General features: G+C 49.7%; 10 protein-coding genes across 10 annotated transcripts; 4 read left to right on the top strand and 6 right to left on the bottom strand.

Moving 5' to 3' along the window:
• Positions 1 to 39: 39 nt before the first annotated feature.
• On the bottom strand, positions 40 to 420 carry CDV56_108363 (uncharacterized protein; the record flags this gene model as incomplete). Its single annotated transcript, XM_026761982.1, has 1 exon — positions 40 to 420. One exon carries the CDS (start codon positions 418 to 420, stop codon positions 40 to 42), a length of 381 nt encoding a protein of 126 aa, XP_026615807.1.
• Positions 421 to 1,001: 581 nt separating this feature from the next.
• On the bottom strand, positions 1,002 to 1,376 carry CDV56_108338 (uncharacterized protein; the record flags this gene model as incomplete). The annotated part of the gene is made up of 1 exon (XM_026761957.1): positions 1,002 to 1,376. One exon carries the CDS (start codon positions 1,374 to 1,376, stop codon positions 1,002 to 1,004), a length of 375 nt encoding a protein of 124 aa, XP_026615806.1.
• A 786-nt stretch (positions 1,377 to 2,162) lies between these two features.
• On the top strand, positions 2,163 to 3,097 carry CDV56_108297 (DUF1754 domain-containing protein; the record flags this gene model as incomplete). Its single annotated transcript, XM_026761916.1, has 3 exons — positions 2,163 to 2,447; positions 2,532 to 2,613; positions 2,835 to 3,097. The coding sequence occupies 3 exons, from the start codon at positions 2,163 to 2,165 to the stop codon at positions 3,095 to 3,097; spliced, it is 630 nt and encodes a 209-aa protein (XP_026615805.1).
• A 447-nt stretch (positions 3,098 to 3,544) lies between these two features.
• Positions 3,545 to 3,763, bottom strand: CDV56_108277 (AN1-type zinc finger protein; the record flags this gene model as incomplete). Its single annotated transcript, XM_026761896.1, has 1 exon — positions 3,545 to 3,763. The coding sequence occupies one exon, from the start codon at positions 3,761 to 3,763 to the stop codon at positions 3,545 to 3,547; it is 219 nt and encodes a 72-aa protein (XP_026615804.1).
• Positions 3,764 to 6,706: 2,943 nt separating this feature from the next.
• On the bottom strand, positions 6,707 to 9,950 carry CDV56_108097 (gamma-tubulin mipA; the record flags this gene model as incomplete). The annotated part of the gene is made up of 9 exons (XM_026761716.1): positions 6,707 to 7,384; positions 7,441 to 7,527; positions 7,579 to 7,782; positions 7,864 to 8,046; positions 8,120 to 8,173; positions 8,248 to 8,360; positions 8,461 to 8,501; positions 8,583 to 8,677; positions 9,129 to 9,950. 9 exons carry the CDS (start codon positions 9,948 to 9,950, stop codon positions 6,707 to 6,709), a joined length of 2,277 nt encoding a protein of 758 aa, XP_026615803.1.
• Positions 9,951 to 10,602: 652 nt separating this feature from the next.
• CDV56_108041 (aldo/keto reductase family protein) lies at positions 10,603 to 11,736 on the top strand (the record flags this gene model as incomplete). The annotated part of the gene is made up of 2 exons (XM_026761660.1): positions 10,603 to 11,137; positions 11,219 to 11,736. 2 exons carry the CDS (start codon positions 10,603 to 10,605, stop codon positions 11,734 to 11,736), a joined length of 1,053 nt encoding a protein of 350 aa, XP_026615802.1.
• A 1,630-nt stretch (positions 11,737 to 13,366) lies between these two features.
• CDV56_107956 (uncharacterized protein) lies at positions 13,367 to 14,038 on the bottom strand (the record flags this gene model as incomplete). Its single annotated transcript, XM_026761575.1, has 1 exon — positions 13,367 to 14,038. The coding sequence occupies one exon, from the start codon at positions 14,036 to 14,038 to the stop codon at positions 13,367 to 13,369; it is 672 nt and encodes a 223-aa protein (XP_026615801.1).
• A 1,437-nt stretch (positions 14,039 to 15,475) lies between these two features.
• CDV56_107840 (putative MFS transporter) lies at positions 15,476 to 17,799 on the top strand (the record flags this gene model as incomplete). Its single annotated transcript, XM_026761459.1, has 11 exons — positions 15,476 to 15,793; positions 15,850 to 15,934; positions 15,994 to 16,044; positions 16,120 to 16,325; positions 16,381 to 16,554; positions 16,606 to 16,712; positions 16,770 to 16,930; positions 16,992 to 17,077; positions 17,133 to 17,322; positions 17,382 to 17,510; positions 17,585 to 17,799. The coding sequence occupies 11 exons, from the start codon at positions 15,476 to 15,478 to the stop codon at positions 17,797 to 17,799; spliced, it is 1,722 nt and encodes a 573-aa protein (XP_026615800.1).
• Positions 17,800 to 18,597: 798 nt separating this feature from the next.
• CDV56_107753 (DMT family transporter) lies at positions 18,598 to 20,036 on the top strand (the record flags this gene model as incomplete). Its single annotated transcript, XM_026761372.1, has 3 exons — positions 18,598 to 18,908; positions 18,967 to 19,721; positions 19,777 to 20,036. 3 exons carry the CDS (start codon positions 18,598 to 18,600, stop codon positions 20,034 to 20,036), a joined length of 1,326 nt encoding a protein of 441 aa, XP_026615799.1.
• Positions 20,037 to 20,498: 462 nt separating this feature from the next.
• Positions 20,499 to 22,110, bottom strand: ARP2 (actin-related protein 2; the record flags this gene model as incomplete). Its single annotated transcript, XM_026761298.1, has 7 exons — positions 20,499 to 20,585; positions 20,642 to 20,719; positions 20,774 to 21,339; positions 21,413 to 21,638; positions 21,773 to 21,916; positions 21,981 to 22,027; positions 22,092 to 22,110. The coding sequence occupies 7 exons, from the start codon at positions 22,108 to 22,110 to the stop codon at positions 20,499 to 20,501; spliced, it is 1,167 nt and encodes a 388-aa protein (XP_026615798.1).
• Between the last annotated feature and the right edge of the window lie 231 nt (positions 22,111 to 22,341).

Genomic DNA, 22,341 nt, shown 5'->3' with positions numbered 1-22,341 from the left:
GGACACCAGACGCCAGAAACCCACGAGGAAAAGACCCATTCACCCATCTCTAGACAACGCAGCTAAATCGCTCATCAACTTAGTAACATAGTTATCCGCCCTCCTATCATTATCCCTCTGGAGAATCCGCTCAAGCGACATCTTCGCATCCTGCAGCTGCTGCTCGAGGACCGTTCCAGCGGCCTTGAGCACCTCCTCGACCTTGTTATCGGCCACAATGACTTTGACCAGCATCCCCTTGTTGGGCGCCTCGATCCGAGAAGACCACACAGTTGCCTTCTTGTCGCGGAGCTCCTGGACCGCCGTGTGGAGGATTTCGCTCTGGGTCAGTGGGTCGCCGTGCAGGGGGAAGTGGACGTACCAGGTGTATCCTGTGGGCTCTTCGCCGTGGAGGTATTGAAGGAGTTCGAGGAGGCCCATTTTGCTTGTTGGGCTCGTTCGTGGGTATAGTTGTGCTTTGGATGAGTTTGGAGAAGGTTGGTAGGGATGAGTGAGGAATAGTGAGATGTATTGTATTGCTGATGCAATGATTGATGGCGGTGGTGGCTGTTTTTGGCATTCATGGCGGTACTTATAGAAGATATGTGAGACATCTAGAATGAGGATTGAAGGTGAAGGCGCAGTATCACAGACATGCAAGAAAGAAGTTTTCATAGTTTGAGACTACACGAGGCTTCCATGCGTAGTCGACTCTGCAAGACCAAGCTAAGGAGAAGATCGAGTCTGGGCCTTCAAGACAATACCTTTGTGTACTACCTGTTCTCCTCTCAATGAAACCTTTGTAGTTGCCCGCACAGTCAAGACATTGGGACGACAAAGCGCAGATGGCAGGCAATGGCGGCAAGCTGCCTGTCCTGTCTGTCCGAAGTTGACGTCTCAAGTTGATATCTCCAGGATACAGCAAAGAAACAGCTGTTCCGATTCAACGATCCCAAACCTCCAACGCAGAACACCCACAGGGAAGATATAAAAAGTCATTCAATCCCACATCTAAGCTCTTTCTACTTCCCTCTTTCATCCTCCAAGCTCAAATTAGCCAGGCATTTCTCTGCCAGCCTCGCCTGCGTCCTGCTATGCATCTCTATCCTATGCACCTCCAGATGCCGTTGAGCAATATGGTACGCCGCACGCCGAATTGCCCCCGGCTCGGAGTATCGAGCCTGGACTTCAATCAAGAACCCGGACATGGTATTCTCGAGATTGCGCGAGGCGTAGATCTCGCACCGGCCGGCTTGGATGGCGCTGCAGATGGCGTCGAAGAGGATGACCTTGTTGTGAGCGTAGCCGGAGGCGAGCGGCACATGGACGTACCATGTTGAGAGGGTGTCTGCTGTGAAGAGATCGTCTTCGCCGTCGAAGAGGCGTTCTATGCTCATCCTTGGGGGATTGTATTCTAGGGATTTTATGAACGGAGATCTTGGGGGGAGGGAACGCTTAAGGTAGAGATTGGAATAGGTGAAGGATGATGGTAGGAGACACGATGCGGCAGAAAGATCGTATATGAGTCTTTATACAAGAATGAAGTGAAGCTCGATGCTGAGATGGATCCCAAGATTCCAGATCAAACAGAGCATTGAGGTTCAAAGAGAGACCTCTCAAGCTCGTAGATTATCAAGAGTCCATAACGCTGTCATTGCATCATAGTATTCAGCATGGCAAGAAGATACCTTTGTCGCAAAAACAAAACGCAATGAAAGAAGGAAATATCTCCTTGCTATCATGTTATCAAGCACAGCGTCCTCCTAGACCTCATCATCCTTTGTCCAGATCATCCATGTTGTCTTCCACCAGACAAAGAAAGAACAAACAAACAAAGAAGGCGCACTTCAAAGCCCATCTTTGCCATACGTCTTAAATTTGGCAACATGTTCTCAGCAGTAAGTCTTAGATTTGCCATTGCTTCCATTCATATCAGAATTTAGGTAGACTGTGGTTCATCAATCCCAATCATTCTACGGTAGAAGAAGAAACACGCTAAGCCAAAATAGTATAAAGTCACCTGACCATCACCATCTACAACGCCTCATATCCACTTCCATCAACCCATCATCACCAGAACCGCGACAAAGTAAAACATATTGACCATATAACTCTTGCCAACCAAACACACAAGCCATTGTCTTGAACGGCTGAAACCCCAACAAATTAAGAAGAAGATCCAAATGGCCCCCGGCGACGAATACACAGCCGGCGGGGGCGGCAAACTCAAACTCAAAGGCTCCAAAGTCAGCGACGGCCGAGTAGAAAAGAAAAAGAAGAAGTCCAAGAAGAGCAAATCCGACAAAGAGGGTGAGGCTGACACCGCGCCGCCCGAAGCTAGGCACCCTGATGAAGACGGGGGGAGCGAGGACCACCACCGGGACCGCCACACACCTCCAGATGATGCGGGTGCAGTGGTAGGCAAGACAGAAGCGGAAAGGAAGTACGAGGAGGCGCGGAAGAAGAGGGTATGTATCTCACTCTACCTACACTTTCTGTTCGGTGGTGGGAAGTTCTACGAACGTAGGACAAACCAGCTGATATCGGAGTAGCTCTTGGATCGTCTCAAGCGGGAAGGAGTCAAGACTCATAAGGAGCGAGTGGAGGAGTTGAATAAGTATTTGAGCCGGTTAAGTGAGCATCATGATATGTATGTGCTTTTCGTTTCATATTCGCTTGTGAAAAGGCATGGACTAACATGTGCTGGTATAGGCCGAAGATTGGACCCGGTTAAATGGGGGTCTGGAGACTTTTCAGTATATGTACGCATCTTATTCGGTAGTCCATTGATTTTTGTTCCCAGTAGTTCTTTATGAATGACTCGAGTTCTCATTTCTTAAGCTCTTGGACGTTAGCATGGGCTAAGGCTCTTAACGTCGTTGAAAATCATATGACACCGGATCACTTTGAGCTCCCACTGGCCCAGGCGGCTGGTTTCGCTGGCGCGCTATGTGGCCTAAGCTACGAGCGTAGCTACCTTAGTTGCCTCACTACAGCCTATCCACGACTTAAAGCAAATGGCAAGATCCCTGAGATCAATGAGTTTGGTATTGACTGTACAACCAGTTATCTGTATGACACCCAAGCGGTGAGACGACAGCAGGTCCGAGCGGTCTAGTCTACGCAGAAATTATGAGTGTAACTGAAGAGACACGAGAACTCAGATCGTCTCAGTTCCAGATAGAACAGTAGTCTATGAATGGCTGAACACGATGCCGTATCCGCGCAACAAATCAATATTGCAAAGGTAGTGAATCAGCAAAACTCCAATGTGTAAACGCCACGCGTATGATAATGAGATGGGCAAACAACCATCAAAAATGAGCCCCAAAAGAGCATCTCCCAACCAAAAGTCCAGAAAAAGGAGAATTGCAGTATGTGCAGCCGGCAGGAGCACAAACGAGTTCGTTGATGCTCAAACCGACGAAAGCATCAAATCGAGTCACAACACCGCGCTAAACTCAACGGGCTTAATCGACTGCGACGTAGAATGAGATGTAGGAGATATGGAAGAAAAAGTAAAGGCGAAATTGCTGAGGCAGAGGGTGAAATCCGTCTCAGATCCTCATACGCCCTTGATGACTTGGGTACGCTCGCTGTTGAGCTTGTCGGCGTTTCGGGCATGAGATTCCTTCTTGCAGTCCTCTAACCCCGTACAGGAGTGAGCCTCCAGCATTCTATGTTTCGAGCAGTAGTGTCCATTGCAAAAGCTGCAGTCGCCGACGATCCGCTGAGCGGCTTCCTTGCACTCCTTGAAGTTGCAGCGAGGCTTGCGGGGCGCCATGTTGATAGAAAGTGGCGAGGAGAGCTGGATAAGATGGTTCGAAGGAAGAAGTCGAAGGAAATAAGTATCGGCTCGTCTTGAGGAAATGCCGTCAAGGTTGTCGACGATGATTCGAGGAGAACCGTATGGACGGGTAGACGACGAGGTTGAGGGTAAAGGTGTTGGTGGCGAGGTCGAGGGTAGGATAAGGAGTTTCAAGAGGGTTAAGGAGAAGAGCAGACAGTTGAGGAGCCAAGTCGATAAGGAGGGAGATAAGGAGAAGGAAGCAACTGCTGCCGGCGGCTTGGCTATATATATGTCTTTCAAAGAGGTTCAGAAAGCAGACCGATAATCGGAAAGCACGGGAGTGGAATGACAGGTGGTATCAAGCGAAAGAACGGGTGTTGAGTTTTGCTGGGAATTGAGGTGGCAGTGAGGCAAAAAAAGAAAAGTCAATTTGTACAAACGGACGCAGAGACAGGAGGCGACAGGGAAGGGATTGCCTTAATAATAATAAAGAATGGATGGAGCCCGACGGTGCCGATGGGAAGAACTGAGGAGAAACTGGAAGAGAGGGATGAATGCTGAGTCACAATACCCAGAGAGAGAGATAGCCTAGATTGCTTCATTTGGAGACATCTACGTAGGAGGTGCTATCAGGTAAACTCATGATACTAGTACATAATAGTACACTAGTGCCGCCGCTGATCCAGGAGGGCTCCATTTTCACTCTGCTTTTGTACATATTGCGTTACTCACTTTACTACTGCTGATCTAGTGTGATACTTACCAGGGTGGAGGCAAAATCGGGGGTGGAGCCTGAGGCCTCTGACTCTGCTTGCCCGGATGCGCACGAGGTCGGTTTGCCTTCGGTACCAAACCTTGCGATCATCTGGGGCATCTCACCAGGTACGGAGCATCAAGGAGACAAGAAGGCTCTCAAACACTAATAGTGCAAGAAAAGAAAAGAAACTCCAAAAGGACTGTGCATCTGCACAGGGTGTCGACTGAATGATCAAGTCGCTTTCCCCTTTCCACAGGATGAGGTGACGACGACTCCTCTACGGAGTACCTTATGACCCTTATGACCCCCTATGTACGCACCGAGCCATTTTGAATTCCGACTATGTATACCTCTCTATTCAGTTTGAATAGCCATCGGTTCTGAAAGGGATGCAAATCATCTCACAAGTCAGACCGTATAAACCAGGCAGATCCTGCCTATGATCATCACTCAACACCGCAACAATGCAGGCAATCGCTGGAGCTTATGACGGAGCACCCTGACCGAAGCGATCCGTGAGTCCACCTGATCTGAGTCGCTGCTGGATTGATACAAGCTGTTGGGATATCAGCTTTTAGTACTGACTACACTAGCTGTTTTTTCCACTGCACCGTATCAATGTCTCTCGATTAAGAGTAGCAATCAACGGGTTCAAGTGACCAACTGATGGCGCTATCTAGCTGGCTTCTCCGCACCGACAGACGAGTCACGTGAAGTGGATGTTCCAGCACTCAGCAACTCCAATGACCAAAAAGAGCATCAAAGCAATCTTTAAATGCAAGTTGAACTTATTCTATATAACAAGCCCAGCAATTGTCCATATCTTGATAGAACGCAGGATAAGAATGGGCATTATCGGAATTGCGTGGAAATTGCTTGCGGTTGGCGCAACTCGACGAAGCTGCAACGGTGCGGAGTAAAACCCACTAGGTAGCTACCGCTGCTTACCTAGGAGCAAGCATTGGTCCTCACGACAATCCACCTCTTTCTCTTCGACGATGAGCAACACACGCCAGGATAAGCTGAGATTGGAGTCATGTACTAATTGTGAGTAAGTCACTTGAAACGCCACTAACTGCACTATTGTAGCTACCCACATCTGGCCTGCAGAGTACAGCACAACATGCTTTGAGTTGGCAGAGGTGCGTGGTTCCATTGAGCTAGATGATTTTGGTCAGTCTTATGAGGACAAAAAGCGCTAGGCTACCTCTTTGGCATAACTATCTACATCTACCTTACCTAAGCTTCCACAAGGTAGGTAGATAGATAGGTACCTCGTAGCACTAGCCCTCATTGTACAGCTCACGAGAATCTTGAACCATGAGAAAAACATGAAATATGTGGAGGGAAATAACTCAAACCGTCTTCCTTGGGCACAAGCATCCATCTCCTCCTGCAGTCCTCCAGATCCCAACGGTCACAGCGGGCGCCAGCCGATTGTCACGTCAGGATGGTATTCAAGGCTTGCATCCGCCTTAGCACAGACATAGCTTTTTCTTGTGTATACATTTGAGATATTATATCCAGTCAAAGAGATATGCTCCCGCGCTGTCTTTTCAACATCCGCCTACACGCCAACTATTCCGCCCATATCTGATTTGCCATGTGGTTACAGAGGCGATATTGTTCCTATGTAGTCCATCGATTCCACGGTCGCCAAAGTGCCTACAGCATATGGCAAATGAATGATCCACGCTGCCTATGCTTCGTGGTTCATGCGTTGTCAAACAAAATTGACGCCGTTGGGCTCTCACAGTATCATAAATCACTATCTATCTGCAGTACCAACGCCTCCGCAGCGATTAGGCTTACGAGTGTATCGACGAGGGATGGATCGCCCTGCGTCCGTGCACTGATAAGAGCATGCACTCTTCTACTAACTCCGTATGTCGCTCAGACTCTCAGTAAGAGCTCTCCCGGACTTGAAAATGCTGGACATCCGTACGTCGCATCATTCGTCTCTATTTCTTCTCCTATCAGGTCTTGCCTGAAACCTTTTCCATGGAGCAACGCTCATGGTCAAGCAAAGGAGCATTCGCAAGGATATAGCAAAGTAAAACTAACAATAAACGCCTCTTGCCAAAGTTCAACCCATCCGAAAAAGCCATAGCAACAGCGCAAGGGAATCAAAGAGCAACGCCGATCTGCAGAATTAGCCATCCACTACCCACTGTCTGTGATCACACCCCCATCTCCTTATCCTTGCCCGCATCTGGATCCAGATAGTCTTCTCTTTCTGCTGCCTCATATTCACCAACGAGGTCCATCACCACAGCCCGCGCTTCGTCGAATTCGCCGAGACCGTCCGTAAAGGGGCTCTCCTTCTTGTACTGTTCCAAAAAGGCGTTTCGTTTCCGCAGGCGGTCGTACTGTTGGACAATTCGTTTGAAGAGCGTTGCGACTGATGTGTGATTCGCCAGCATCAGGCCGCTGACGCGGTGTGTGTTCTGTATGTATGGAGATTTCTTGGTCAGGGCTACTTGAATACTGGCCGGACCCCAAGGGATGAATGATGCCAAGCGTCGCTCGCGGATACGCAGCAAAGACTTGTGCACATCTGTGGGATCTGCTTCACCCTGGATGATGTTGAGAATACTCATGTAGCAACTGGACTTGCTGGGGTTGATCGAAACCATGCGGTTCTTCGGCTGTAGCAGGCGGCGCATAACGTCTAGAACGGTGGTTTTGCGAACTGTCTTTGCTTGGTCGACATTGTCACCGGTAAAGGGCGTGTATGATGTGATCAGGAAATGGCTGCGAGGTGTAGGAATAAGAGAGGCGATGATTCCAACAAGATCATTGTGCATGTAACCGGGGTAACGGAGGGTGGTTGTAGAGGCTGACATGACGGTGGACACCTATCGAGAGTGAGCTTTCTTTGTATGAGGTTTAGTTGAGCAATGAGGAGACTCACAAGCTGATTCGTTTGCTGGAACGAAGGCTCTTGCACATGAAGCCTGTCCGCAACGATCCTCGAAAGTGCACCATTGTCGAGAACAACCTGACAGCATCTTAGCTCTATCAACTGGTAATCCTGTAGACGGAAACTTACGACAGAGTCAGCATTCTGTGTCAGTCTCCTCATGGCGAGCAGACTGTTGTACGGATTGACCACAACATCTGCGGACTGTGTATCTGGGAAAACGGAGTATGTCTGAATCAATTTCTTGGGAAACCGGTCATTCATCCGCTCTAGGATGAAGCTGCCAAGTCCCGAACCGGTTCCTCCTGCAATCGAATGCAGGAACATGAAGCCCTACCACGACGCACCAAATTAGTTAGACAATGCTAATATGCGGACACCAGAAGTCCGATCCCTTCCACATAAGTGTCTCACCTCTAAAGAATCACTACCGTCCGCTTCTCGGTCGATCATGTCGAAGATCTCCTCTTGTACAACTTCGCCAGCGGCGTAGCCGGCACCCCAATTGTTCCCAGCACCAATGCCTTGCTGACCGATGAAGAAGTTCTCAGGATTGTAGATATTCTTGTAAGGTCCACTTTGTATTGAGTTCAAAACCTGTCCATGCAAGCTCAGCTCAGATCCAGGAGAGAAACAAATCGCAGAGAATTGGTAGAGGGTGAATTCGTACTCTTGGTTCCAAGTCCAGAAGGATCGCTCGGGGGATATATCTGGTATCATCGCTCTGATTTTACCAAAGTCAGCTTACTCAACCCAAGCATCAGACTTCCAAGTCTAAGGCGCCATGGAAGCTCCTACCTGGTAGAAGAAGACATCCTTGCGATCCCCGCCTTCTGTCGCAAACTCCTCCAAGTTCCCATCCTGACTAATTCCGTGCTCAAGGCAAAGCTGTTGCCAGAATTGACTGCCGACTGTACAGAATTCCAGTTAGCGGGATCGTGGCACCGCAGGAGTGTCATGTTCAAAATCTGAGGTTGCGGAGGGCCGGATCGCGTCGCTAGAGCTTCATACCATTGTTGCCGCACTGGCCGGCTTGAATTGTGATTATTTCTCTGAAAACAACATGAGTATTAGCTTCCTTTATCTCACACAGAGGAACAGATAGCAATAATTGGGCAAATTGTGGCACATACCTGGGCATCGTTTTTCTTGACCACCAGAAGTAGTCGAGGTTATAGCCCACGCGTAGCGCGTTTTCGCGGGGAATCTTATTTCGGAGGTGGCGGGCCTCAGGTACACGTTAGGTAGCTGTCGGTGGTGTCTGAACCTTTCTAAAGCAACATAAAACTGAGATTGTAATTAGATTGATTCCAACTGAATCCTTTGCTGTCACCATGTAAGTGAATGATTAAAGTACTAATTTTATCCTCTATATTTGCAGCGCCGCTATTTGATATCAATCTATACGGCGCTTTCAGTTCCACGTCTTGGTCTTGTGTAATTATTGCTAGACCACAATCAACATCCCAAGATTGAACCATAGGAAATCACCCAACATTCTTACGACTGACAGTGGCACACCATGTAGTATCATTTGCTGCTTGCACTATTTCGTTTTGGCTTATCTATATGCGCCAGGGAAATGACAAAGTTCGCGATGCTCAAGTGTCTCAAAATCCCGCCTTGCAAGCTGTCACAAGCATGCCGGCCCCGGCGACTACACCATCAACTATCCTCACTCGACGGCCTTGTCGTTCACCATAGGCCCTGATACAGCCGTCTCGCACTGCTTCCTCCATGCCTGCCATTCCCGCACAGCCCATGCAAATGGCACTTAGAGGATGCGACGTGCTTTTGATGAGTCTCTCTGTCGCATCGCTGATTCTTCTCCTCACTTCTTCGGCAGGCGCAGTATGTAATTCAACGGCTGTCAATCCAGTGGTCTCTACACCAGCAAAGCGAGCAGTAGAGCAGTCACTGTCGCCAGAATTCACGATCATCTCTGTGACCGCTCTTGTCAGTTCGTCTCTCCAGATGCTCCCGGTGGTAACTATGCCGAATGTGTCCTTCGCTTGGGCTTTATGAAAGTTTGCATCTCCTGTCAGATGGAAAGAGCTAATGAGGGAGAGAGAGGTCAAGACACTAGCTTCGAATATGCCCGTCACATATTTCTTTCGGAGCTCTGGTACTGCGGAGTCTCTTCTGGAGGATGTCTCCTCAAATTTTGTGATCGCTTCTTTCAGCATGCCGACTAAAGGATGGGCCGAATAACATGCGACAAGGAATGCGTCATATCTTGGGACAAGCGGTTCGACAAAGGGTCTGCAATGCAAGGCTGATGTGGTGGAATCCTCTCCCGAGTTGATGCTGGGCACTCCGTCGATAATGCGCCCATCCGGGAGTGTGACAGACTCAGCTGAAGGCGCCGTGAAGTAATCGAAGTAGATATCTGCATGATTCAAGCCCTCCAGGATGGGTTTGAGTGCGTTCGTCATGTGGGCAGAAGTGTTTGGGTTGATGATTAGGATCGAGAATCGATGGCTGTTGTTCGGTGCAGCCATCTTGCAGCTGTCTATTGCGATGAATTGACCTGAATTTCGACGCTGACCCACTCAGATCCGATGTTCGTGAAAAGCCCCTTGCTAAATATGCGATTATGCCGTATACTTTGGAATTGGATGTCCGACCGGATGAGGTTCCCAGGCGTCTGCAGCAATCTGCCTGCTTGCCCTCCCCACCAAGAGGCACTAGTCCATGCTGAGGATTGGAAACTTCATCAAAGATCAGGAAGCATCCAAAAGACGGCCTTCAAGTTCAATTAAGCTTGATTGACTTCTTGCAGTCATGCTTGTACTCATGACTACAATATTTGACTCTGCCCACTCTATGATGAGATCAAATGAGCGGTTTGCTGGGTGCGAGGAAAGGGAATACCATCGTGTTCATATCACCACAGTCGGAGATGTGCTCGAGGTCTTCGTATTCGCAGCATATCCTCTTCTTCAGCGGGCTACTGTGGGTATCGTTTTCTTGCGTGTCGACATGAGATAGCTGTATTATTAATTAAGAATGGTCAGATCTCGAATACAAATAGCGACAATGACCCCGAAAGTCGTCATCCCCGCGGAAGTTAGATCTGACCCCACTATTCCATCAAATCCCACCTGCGACCTTTGAATATCACCACGACTACGCTCACACTTGATAATCAGAATGCCTTTGGTTGTGCCATCCGCTACACCGAGAGTCATCCTCGGCTTGATGACCTTTGGGCCAGATGAGTCCCAAGGTGCTCGCATCACGTCCCTCGACGACTTTAACAAGTGCTTGGATCATCTCCAGCAGCAAGGTTTTAACGAGGTTGATACTGCGCGCATCTACGTGGGAGGAAAGCAAGAGGCTTTTACAGCCCAGGCCAAGTGGAAGGAACGTGGACTGACTCTAGCGACGAAATGGTACCCCCATACCCCCGGTGCACACAAACCCGACGTTCTTCGTGAGAACCTCGAGCTTTCTTTAAAGGAACTACAAACGGACCAAGTGGACATCTTTTACCTGCACGCGGCGGATCGATCTGTGCCGTTTGCAGAGACTCTCGAAGCCGTCAATGAGCTGCACAAGGAGGGAAAATTCGTGCAGTTGGGGTTGAGCAATTACACTGCTTTTGAAGTTGCGGAGATAGTTACACTCTGCAACGAGAGAGGTTGGGTTCGACCCACAATCTACCAGGCGATGTATAATGCAATCAGTAAGTATCCTCTTGCTGTGACCTCGATGTGTTTTCTAAAGGTCCCGTTCGCAGTGTAGTTACTGACGCCGATAAACACAGCGCGCAACATCGAAACCGAGCTTATCCCCGCCTGCAAGCGCTACGGAATTGACATCGTGGTCTATAATCCTCTCGCTGGTGGTCTGTTCTCTGGCAAATACAAGACTAAGGACATTCCTGCGGAAGGAAGATATAGTGATCAGTCTTCAACTGGAACCTTGTACCGGCGACGTTATTTCAAGGACGCGACATTCGACGCTCTGCGACTGATCGAGCCTGTTGCCGAAAAGCATGGCCTAACCATGCCTGAGATTGCGTTCCGCTGGATCCATCACCACTCCGCGCTCAACATGAAGGATAATGGCCGCGATGGTGTCATTGTTGGCGTGAGCAGCCTCGCACAGTTGGAAAACAACCTCAAGGATATCCAGAAGGGCCCTTTGCCTCAGGAAGTCGTCGACGTATTGGACCAAGCCTGGTTGATTGCGAAGCCGACCGCTCCAAACTACTGGCATCTCGACTTGAAATACACGTATGATACCCAAGCGGCCTTGTTCAAGCCTAAAACGAAGGTGTAGCTAAATCCGTGCGCCATATCTGGATTATATATTGCCCTTTTCGGTAGATATTTGCGATTCGCTCATACAATCTTTCTTTGTGATTTTCTGTATAGCATCATCCTGCGTCTGATGGCTCCATTGGCAAACCGAAAGATCTTTCTATGTACTTAAGCCGTCTGCCGAGAATGAACCGAACGAAATCCTTCGGTCTTCGGATCACCGGTAAGTTTCTGGCGTCATCCGTCCAAGGGACCCGCTTTGCTCAGAACAAAGTCGAAGTATCACCAAAGGTGACGGAAAACACGATGAACCGAAAGCGGAAAATCGAGTCTAAGACAAAGGATTGAGAGAAAGGGTATCAAAGTGTGCGAATGCACCATGAATATCAGCTTCTTAGGTTACGCCTCAGCCATTCATATCTTCAGGCCTGGGTAGGCAGTCCGGATATCGTCATTGGAAGAAGGTATCTGTATCCTGGAAATTCGGTCCATTGTGGATCTCCACGTTTTTTTGCCCAGCAAAATTTGGTAACGGGCCCCATCTTCTTGTCTGAGATTGGGGTTCTGGAATGTTAATGGATACAGTGATGGCTTATTTGCTTTGAAATGGCAGATGTGCCAAGCACACAGAGGATGAATTTTCGTGGAAATTGCTGCCGCTCACTGGAGCTTGTCTCCTATGAGAACTTTGGTTGAGGACTTGATTGCAGTATGTCTCTGCTATACGGGACATGCATTGGTTGACGATGAGCAAGATCATCAAGTCTTGTCGAACCTCACTGCCGAGTCTTTCGAGTAGCAACCGGCTTAGCAAAGAGGGACAAGATGTAGGCACAGAGGCCTCACCGGATACATTTCCCTGCCGCTCCTCTCTTGACGAGCATTTACTTGCAGAGCATCACAGTGGCTGGAGACGAATCGTGTATAGTTTCACACCGTCGTACGTCTCCGACTTCCCTCAGAGCGTCTGTAACCATGAGGTCTCTGGAAGCTGCTAATATTCGTATGCAGATGGTTTTCCGTTGTTATGGGGACTGGGATGATTTCTACCGTCCTGAATACTCTTCCTTATAATGCTCGCTGGCTTTACTGGATCTCGATCGTTGTCTTTGCCCTCAATGTCGCCATTTTCGCAGTGTGCAGCATCCTGACTTTGCTCCGCTACACTATGTACCCCGAGACCCTCAAGACTGTCATGAATGAACCAGCTCAGTCAATGTTCTTGAGTACATTTCCCATGGGATTAGCGACTATTGTCAACATGGTCTGCTTTGTGTGCGTCCCAGCGTGGGGAAATTGGACGAGGGATTTCGCTTGGGCCTTGTGGATGGTTGATGCTTGCCTTTCAGTTATCTCCGCACTTTACCTGCCATTTTCACTGTAAGTTTGGCTCTTGGCGTGGATGTTTTCTTCGCGTGCTGCATTTTACTAAACAAAAACAGAATGTCCTCAAACGTCGATGCACAGCTGTCCTCGATGACTGCAATCTGGCTCTTGCCAATTGCGAGCTGCGTTGTGGCTTCAGGGACTGGTGCAGTCGTTGCAGACCTCCTTTTGGATCCTAACCATGCTCTATGGACTATTATCGTGAGCTATGTCCTATGGGGAGTTGGAATTTGTTTATCGATGATCGTCTATGTTCTCTACTTTCAACGGCTTGCTGTGCACAAATTGCCGCACAAGGGAGTGATCATGAGCGTGTTCTTGCCGATGGGCCCTTTGGGATCCGGCACCTTTGCGTAAGGCCCCAGGATGAGGTTCATCAATGAGTCAACACCTAACCTGTCATATTTCAGGGCCGTGAGACTCGGTACAGCTGGAAAGACTGTTATCTCGAAGACCCAAACGTTGAATGATAGCTCTGCTGCCTCGATAGTATATGTTGTAGGCGCAATGACCGCGCTGATCCTCTGGGCTTTCGGTCTTCCTTGGCTTTTCTTTGCCTGCGCATCGGTTCTGAAGTCGGGAAGATTTCCATTCAATATGGGTTGGTGGGCTTTCACCTTTCCAGTAGGTGCGTATGCGATGGGAACATGCCAGTTAGGGAGGGAGCTCCCTTCTGCATTTTTCAGGGTCCTGGGAACAGTAAGTTTACTCACACGATCAATGTTGCAATCAATGACCAAGACCTCCATCAGGTTCTCTCGTTGATAGTCGTAATTCATTGGATTGTCATCTCTGTCGGTACCCTCGAAGGAGTCGTCTCTGGAAAAATATTTGTTGCCCCTGGAGTCTCCAGTATACGACGTCAGCGCAAAGAGGAGAATGATTCGGAAAGCATCGCATAATATTGATGTGGAATCTGCCCTGAATAACTGCATCCTGGCTGAGTTGAACTTGAAAGTAGAAGCGGCGATGCAGTCTCCATCCCGCGAGGAATGTGAGAGAGTTATGCGAGAGATTATATGCAACCATTATCTCTTGATTTCAAGACTCCCTTTCGTGACACCGAAACCTTCACGCATTCACAGGAAATTGGTTTGTAGAAGACCAGATTCGAAATACGAGCCCTATTAATGGTCTACAGTTTTGTCCTTCCCTCATGATGAGCCAAAGGGGAAGTGCGCGTCACGAGAGACACGAGCCTTGTTTACACAATAAACGAGAGTGCTGGCATTATTCATGCAGAGAAAGCCGCATTGTCCGTCGCTTCGGCACGCACGCTGTTTTTACCGCACACTATGGCCGAATCTAGCGTTGCATCTGGATTCCAGAAGTGAAAGAGGGTAGGATTCTAGCGCGCCATTTTCAATACGATTCCGTCGATCTTTCGGGCTATTGCAGCGAAAACTGCACCATTCCTCACTTGGGGATTCCAGACAGCCTGAGGCCGGCTACGGTTCTCCCGATGCTACAGCTCGCTACATAGCCCGAGACCCTATTGTAGGCTTGTGCTCATCACCCTTACTTCGAAGTCTGGGCCTTTCTGCGATTCACATGGGATGAGAATCGAGAAATGGCCGATACTTACAGAGACTGGACGCTCTTATCACATACTGGAGATGTCGTGCCCAGCATACCATATCTCCCGGTTAGCCTCAATTGATCAGAATCTTGCCTCAAATTGCACATCCATTCCTTGCGTAGCCAAACGCAGAAAACAAGCTATTAGACCTGCAAAGGATCAAGGGGGAGAAAATGAGCCAAAAAAGGACCGAACTCATTACTCGCAGAATTCGACGGATCGAACAGCCGATGGAAATCATAAGATTGACAAAGTAATCTCATGAGGAATTTCAGCGGACATCACAGGCTTCACCTCATACAACGGCAACACCGGTGCCGCTCCGGCATTTGCGCCCCTTCGGGTTTTCAGTGGATGTCTAGTAGCTTGCTAATGATTCGGTCACACCTCTTCATACTGCGTCATTAAGGAGGATAGTGACTTCCCGAGGTCTATTGTCCCCCTCATCGGCGAGCGCCTGGACTCTGTATCAAGGGGCCTTGTACCGCCGCTGTATGTGTTTGGAGCGCTTCTGTCGAGAATCTGGAGACATGGAAGGCTGCATCTCTGTGAAACCCAAAGCGATGAGCAACTCTAGTCGTGTGATGCTGTGGGACTCGAACCGAGAACGAGGCTATTGATGTTTGCTTTACAGCGCAAGCCCCTTGTTTGATTCTAGAGCTATGAGCACCAGTGACTCTTATCATATGTGAGGACCTGGCTTTAAAATGGGCACCATGGCCTCCCTGGACCCCAGCTCAGGATGCAGCCTCGGCATTCTGGACAATAGTCTTTCCTTCTCAGTCTCAGCAGGATGTCTCTTGTCATTGCTCGTTCAGCCAAGAAGGAGCCTATAGAACCTATCTCGCCAACAGATTCCGATCTTGAGAAGAAGACTCCAATCAGCGTAACACGAATTCTATCATCTACAGAAAAGTCAGACCTCGGCGATGGATCTGACAAACATCGATTCTGGTTCCAGCGGTCTAAAGGCGATACCTCGAACGTCATCGCTACCCAGCCATCGGTCTTCGATGACCCGGAGTTAGCAGAAGAATACAGACCTCGACCAGATTGGGAAAACATCCATCGGTTCGATCCATCGGCGAGATGGACATGGGGTGAAGAGAACGTGTGTCAACAATCATGAATGAGGATCACTTCACAACGAAACTGACAGCCATGTAGAAGGTTGTTCGGAAGATCGATCTTCGTATTACCTTATGGGCTTCTGTAATGCTTATGGCAATGGAGCTTGATCGATCCAATATCCGTACGTGCTGTCAATCCAAAGATGCGACTTTGAAGATCACTGAACATGTATGAGCTCAGAACAAGCCAATGCGGACAACTTCTTGAACGACTTACGCCTAACTCGAGATGGTCAGTCTGCGTAAGACATCAACTCCATCTTCAACAGGCTGACAGAGACTTCTATCACTTCAGACTATAACTTAGGGAACACGATTCACAGGCTATGCTACCTTCTCGCCGAAGTACCTGCACAGATCATGGCAAAATGGCTCGGCGCCGACAGATGGGTTCCTATTCAGATGACATCGTGGTCGACCATCGCTCTGTGCCAGTTCTGGCTTTCTGGAAGGACTTCCTTTCTGTGCACAAGGGCTCTTCTGGGGTTGCTATCCGGGGGATTTGTGCCAACGGTCAGTGGCCTCGGTTTCGCAAACATGATAAGTCTGTAGTGCTCATGTATGACAGATGATCCTCTACCTTTCCTACTACTTCAAACACCACGAGCTTTCCATACGACTCGGCTTCTGGTATACAGCATCTTCTTTTGCGGATATCCTGGCTGGGTTTTTCGCTTTCGGGATTCTGCACCTGCGGGGAGTTGGTGGTCGTGCTGGTTGGCGTTGGCTTTTCTTGATTGAGGTTTGTGGCAGGTCAAGTTCGTCTGTTTCGATGCTCATTATTCACACACAGGGACTACTCACCTTGACGCTTGGTCTCCTTGCTTTCATCTTCATGCCACCGTCACCAACACAGACAGCGAATTGGGCCCGGGGCAAGAAGGGATGGTTTACAGAGAGGTATATCCTTTTACTCCCATGGCACACTAGAACATGCTAATGATGGCTTGTGGATAGAGAGGAGATTATCATGGTCAACCGTATCATCAGAGAAGACCCCAGCAAGGGTACCATGCATAATCGCCAGCCGTTGACCCTCAAACTTATTTGGCAGAGCTTCAAAGACTACGATCTATGGCCCTTGTATATCATTGGACTTTTGTTCATTATACCTAGTAGTGAGTATATCACACTATTCAACCAAATGGATCTTCAGCCGAAGTCAGCTAATGTCAACAGCAACAATATCCCAATACTTTACCTTGCTCTTAAAAGATTTTGGATTCAGCACTTTTAAAGCGATTCTACTTTCCATACCATACAACGTACGCAATTTCAAGATCAGCCACCAAGTTCTACAAAATACTGACTTCTGACAAGGCGATGGGCGCTGTGACCCGAGTAGCCCTTGTCTACGGAGCTGAGGCCTTCGAGTCCCTTGCGTATATGGGCATTTTAGCCCAGCTTTGGATGCTGCCAATTCTCCTTTATATGAATGCGGTTAATTTCAGCCAAACCAACAAATGGGTCGCATGGACAGTACTCACACTGATGCTTTCTTTTCCAAACCGTAAGCACCTTTTGGCCCAAAAATCCTCTGGGATATAACTAACGACAATTTCTCCTCAGCCCATGCGCTTCACGCTGGGTGGAACTCTCGCAACTCGAACAGCGTGCGAACGCGGACAATCGCAGCCGCATTATATAACATGTCGTCGCAGACGTCTCAAATCATTGGTTCGAACATATACCAGGACTGTGAGTGTGGCCAGATCCATCCGTATGCGCCGTTTGTTCCTTGGCTAATTAGGCATCCACTTTTGTCGCAATAGCGGATGCTCCTCGCTATGTCGTCGGAAACAGGACGCTGCTCATCCTAGTTTGCACGAACATCGTCCTCTATGCATTGACCAAACTATACTATGTGATGCGGAATCGCCGCCGGGATATGAAGTGGCAGGCCATGACAGAAGACCAACGAGTTGACTACGTTGCAACAACACAGGATCAGGGGAACAAAAGACTGGACTTCAGATTTGCGCATTAACCAACAGCATACGTAATGATTCTTGGCCTCATACAGCATTCCAGACCCATCATTAGCAATAGAATTGAAAATTGGTTATTTAAGAATGGAGATCTGGTTAAATGAAGTTAATGAACGCCTAATGCACAAGGCGCCAAGAGCCTAAGCCTGACCGGGGCAGGTGATAAGGCTATCATCACGTGCCGGGGTCAACGCCACGATCCCAAAACGGTAAAGAGTGTGGCCTGCAACTTGAGGCCGCTGCTGCGTTTGGATGCGACGCTTTCGAGGTTCCATAAGCATTGCCCAATTATCACCTCCTCTCGGCCGTTCTCCAGCCTTTTTTGGATTCGTTTCCCGCCCAGTATCTATTTCCCCTCCCTTCCTGGTCCTGAGGGGCCTCTCGGATCCGTGTTCCTGGGCTTGATCTGAGACATTAATTCGGTTTATACTTGGCAAACGTGGCCGCAGCAGCAGTGCTTCCTGGACTACTAAAGCGCATTCTTTTTAAGGCTGCATGTCCTCGCACTCCCAGAAACTATTTCGTCTTGGAGAAGGCTGAATTGCATAGTCACGGCCCTCTATCCGACTTTCCTTGCATGGATGGTTCATCCTCTACTTCGTATTTCTACCTCCAAACACCTATCGTTTCGAGCTGCCGATTTTCGACTCAGGGACTGGTAACCACTCGCCCGTCTTCGCTTTGACTTCTAAGAGCGGCAACGAAAGTGACCAACGGTGGCTTCAAGGCATACACAACCCAAGGAGGAAGGCAGGGAACTCGAGCCGGTCCTCGAATCCCACGAATCAGATGACGAGATGTCGCCAAACAGTCCATCCGTACATCGTCCGATAGACGGCCACTCTCACCAGCCGTTGCTACAGGATGAACGTCGGCGATTGTCGAACAACGATTTTGGTCACGGTGATGCGGAAGGCAGGCCTATACTGCACCATTCCAGGCGGCCGACGATCAGGACTCCCGAGTATTCTGCGGAGCTGGCGACTCGGCGGAAGTACATGATAGCGTCGGGATTTTTGCTGTTGAGCTTGGCTAGTTTTGTGGTTCAGACTGAGACGGCAGTATATATACAGCATGAGCTGCATTGGGACAAACCATATTGCATGCTGTAAGTTGAGTGGTTATGGATTGCGTCGATCTTGGTCTGACTTCGATTTCTCTCGCAGCTATCTCACCCACGGGTCATGGTCTCTTCTCTGGCCGGTCCAACTCCTTATCCTGCGAATACAGAAGAGGAAGCTTTCCTGGGAAGCATTCTGGCGACGTCACGTTTATTTAATACGGACCACGGCACAAATGGTTGAGTCGAGAGATCTACACCTCACGTCGCGCGATTCCCACCGGTCACCGATTCCCTACATGCTCAGGACGACGGCTTTTGTGACTGTAGCTCTCACCATTGCCGGTGGATCATGGTATGTGGCAGTCAATCTGACGACGGCCAGTGACCTCACCGCAATCTACAACTGCTCCGCCTTCTTCGCGTATGCTTTCTCCATTCCGCTATTGAAAGATAAGCTGCGGTTTGATAAGGTGTTTTCGGTTGTCGTTGCCATTGTAGGAGTTCTGGTGGTTGCGTACGGGGATCGCAGCGAAAGCAAACCAACTCCGGACGGCACAGTGGGCAAAGGAAAGCACGAAGCAGAGAACAGACTTCTGGGAAACGTTATAATCGGAGTCGGAAGCGTGCTCTACGGCCTGTACGAGGTGTTGTACAAGCGATTCGCCTGTCCCCCGGAGGGCACAAGCGCCGGCCGGAGCATGATCTTCGCCAACACATTCGGCAGTCTCATCGGATGCTTTACCTTGCTGGTCCTCTGGATTCCCTTGCCTATCCTCCACATGCTGGGCTGGGAAGAGTTCCGATTGCCTACCGGCGAGGCCGCATGGATGCTTCTCATATCGGTCGCTGCCAACGCCAGTAAGTCTCTTTCACAGGTCCAATCAGCCTGTTCCTCAATGCTGACCATCCCCAGCATTCTCGGGATCCTTCCTAGTCCTCATCTCCCTCACGTCCCCCGTCCTCTCTTCTGTAGCCGCCCTCCTCACCATTTTCCTCGTCGCCATCGTCGACTGGCTGCGCACGGGGCAACCCCTCTCCGCTGCATCGATCATCGGCGGTCTCCTTATCATCGTCGCCTTCTTCCTCCTGAGCTGGAGCACCTACCGCGAAATGAACGAGGAAAAGAGGAAGAGCATTGAAGCCGAGGAAATGGAGTCCGAGTGCGATGACTAGAGACTTGTGTTGACATTTTATCTAATATACCGTTCATGGGTTTTTAGTAGAAGTACATCTCTTTTGCATGTACCGCTCTGTTTGCTATCGGGATCTTGTACATATTTACTTCTGTTTCCGGGTTTCATAGAGGGTCTTGTTTAGATGCCATTTCGGATAGAGGATGCGTACTGCAATGAGCAGAAGGGATAGTGCAATGGATGAGCTTTGGCCCTTATTCTATGTAGTGATAAATACCTAGTGCTCAACTCGCTTGCTTACTCTAAACTACCTACAAGAATCGAACGGGCAGCTGGACGTCCTGGTAACCTATATGACATGACCTCAAGTTTGGTTGGTCTTCCAGGGAAGATTTTTTCAGAGGAGTAATGTAGAGTGGCTATATCAACACGAAGGAGTCTGATGGGGACTTTGACAGGGGGGAAGTGGGATGGGACTGTTATTGACGAAGACCAAAGGCGACTAGCTAGTACCGAGCTTGGCCAAGGCGCGGACACCTTGCTCCTCCCATTCTTGCTTGGTGACCCACATGTCCTCCTTGTCGGCAATCTGGCATATGTTAGAGACGTCGTCAAGTGAAGGTCATGAAGGGCATTGATCCTTACCAGATTGGCGAGCACGGCACCGCCCAGGAAGACCATGTGTCTCCGTCGTGGGGGGTCTTCGATGCGCACTTTGAATTTCTGCAGCGAGCTTTAGTTTGAGTCATTCTCCAAGGACGGAAGGTAGGGACGTACACCGAGTCGCTCGGGGTCTCCGTGGAGTACACGCGTAAGCCACAATTGCTTGAGTTCCTTCTCCAGCCGCGACGGCAGACCGGGGTACATGCTGCTTCCACCACTGAGGACGATGGCCTTGTACAAGCTTGAGCGGACGTCGACGTCGGCGCCCTGGATGGTGTTGAAGAGCAGTTCGGCCATACCGGGCTGGTCAACGTCCACCAGGTGCGGTTGGAAGAGACACTCGGGGGCCTCGAAGCGCTCGCTGCCTACCCGGATGACCCGGCCGTCGGGGAGTGTGTATGATTCGACGAGGACCGTGGTGTCCTCGGAAAGCTTCTTGTCGAGCTCTAGGTCGTACGAGACGTAGCAGAGCTTCTCCTTGATCTGGCGCACTGTTTCAAAATCGGCCGTACGGTTGAGCGCGTAGCCGCGGCGCAGGAGCAGAGCGATCAGGTTGCGGGTGACGTCGCGGCCGGCGACGTCCAGTCGGCGGATATGGTGCTTGAGGACGGTCGATTCGTAGACGGGAATGATATGTGTGACACCGTCACCGGAGTCGACGACCACACCGCTGCTGAGACCTGGTACGAACAAAGATCAGCCGTCGGGTTATGGTTATGGTTCGGAGGTGTTGGGCTCGGCCGCTGCACCCACCCTGAGCGTATAGAGCAAGCACGGCTTGAATGGCAACGTATACGCCTCCGAAGTTGTATCCTTCCAGCATGACCTCGCACATCTTTTCGCGGTTCTTCAGGGGGTTCATTGGGGGTTCGGTGAGAAGGATCTTGCGCCCTGTGGGGTCGATCTTCATCTTCTCGTAGAAAGTGTAGTTCCATAGGTGCTGCATGTCGTCCCATTTCTTCACGATACCGTTTTCCATCTATATTACCCGCGGAAATCAACCAATGGTTCCCGAATCAACACCCTGCTGCAAAGATGGCGACGGGAGCTCCGCCCGGGAGGGCGAGCGACCGTTCGCAACGGAACAACAGAGTCATGGGAGGTAGAACGTACAGGATAGCTGATCTGAAGCATCGATCTAGCGGCTGCCGCTTCATCTCCGCACATGATATCCTTCACCACAATGTCGCCGGCCTGTTCCTCAGTTCGCAGTATGGGCCGCCCCACTATCGAGGGGAACTGGTGCTCTGGGAAGTTCTGTAGACGAAAGACGGATGAGCATGGCGCATGATTGATATCCGGTGCGTAATGATCGACATACCTGCGCAGCATATCCGACCTTGAGGAAACCAGTTCCTCCGTCGAGGACTAGGTGTGTAGGTTAGCTAGCTGGCGGACGGGGTAAGCTGCCTTAAGAGGGAATGATGCTCACCAATGGGCATATCCGCCATGGTGTTGGTCGAATAATAAGGTCTTTTAGTTCAGTCAGTTCCTCCGTTAGAAAGCAACAGAAAATCCGGAGTGATATCTGCTGTTGGGGACGAAAGTTGTGTATGGATTGTGAAGATGAGGGGACGGCGAGGGAGTTTGGGCTGGAGTTGCGTTAAGTTGCTGGTGGATGGAGTCGATGGGCTTCCCCATAGTCGTCATTAGCGCGCCGAGCCGCATTCCATCCAGCCGTA

The sequence above is a fragment of the Aspergillus thermomutatus genome (assembly GCF_002237265.1).
Source record: "Aspergillus thermomutatus strain HMR AF 39 chromosome Unknown NODE_57, whole genome shotgun sequence".
NCBI lineage: Eukaryota > Fungi > Ascomycota > Eurotiomycetes > Eurotiales > Aspergillaceae > Aspergillus > Aspergillus thermomutatus.
This window is presented reverse-complemented; position numbering and strand designations above follow the sequence as displayed.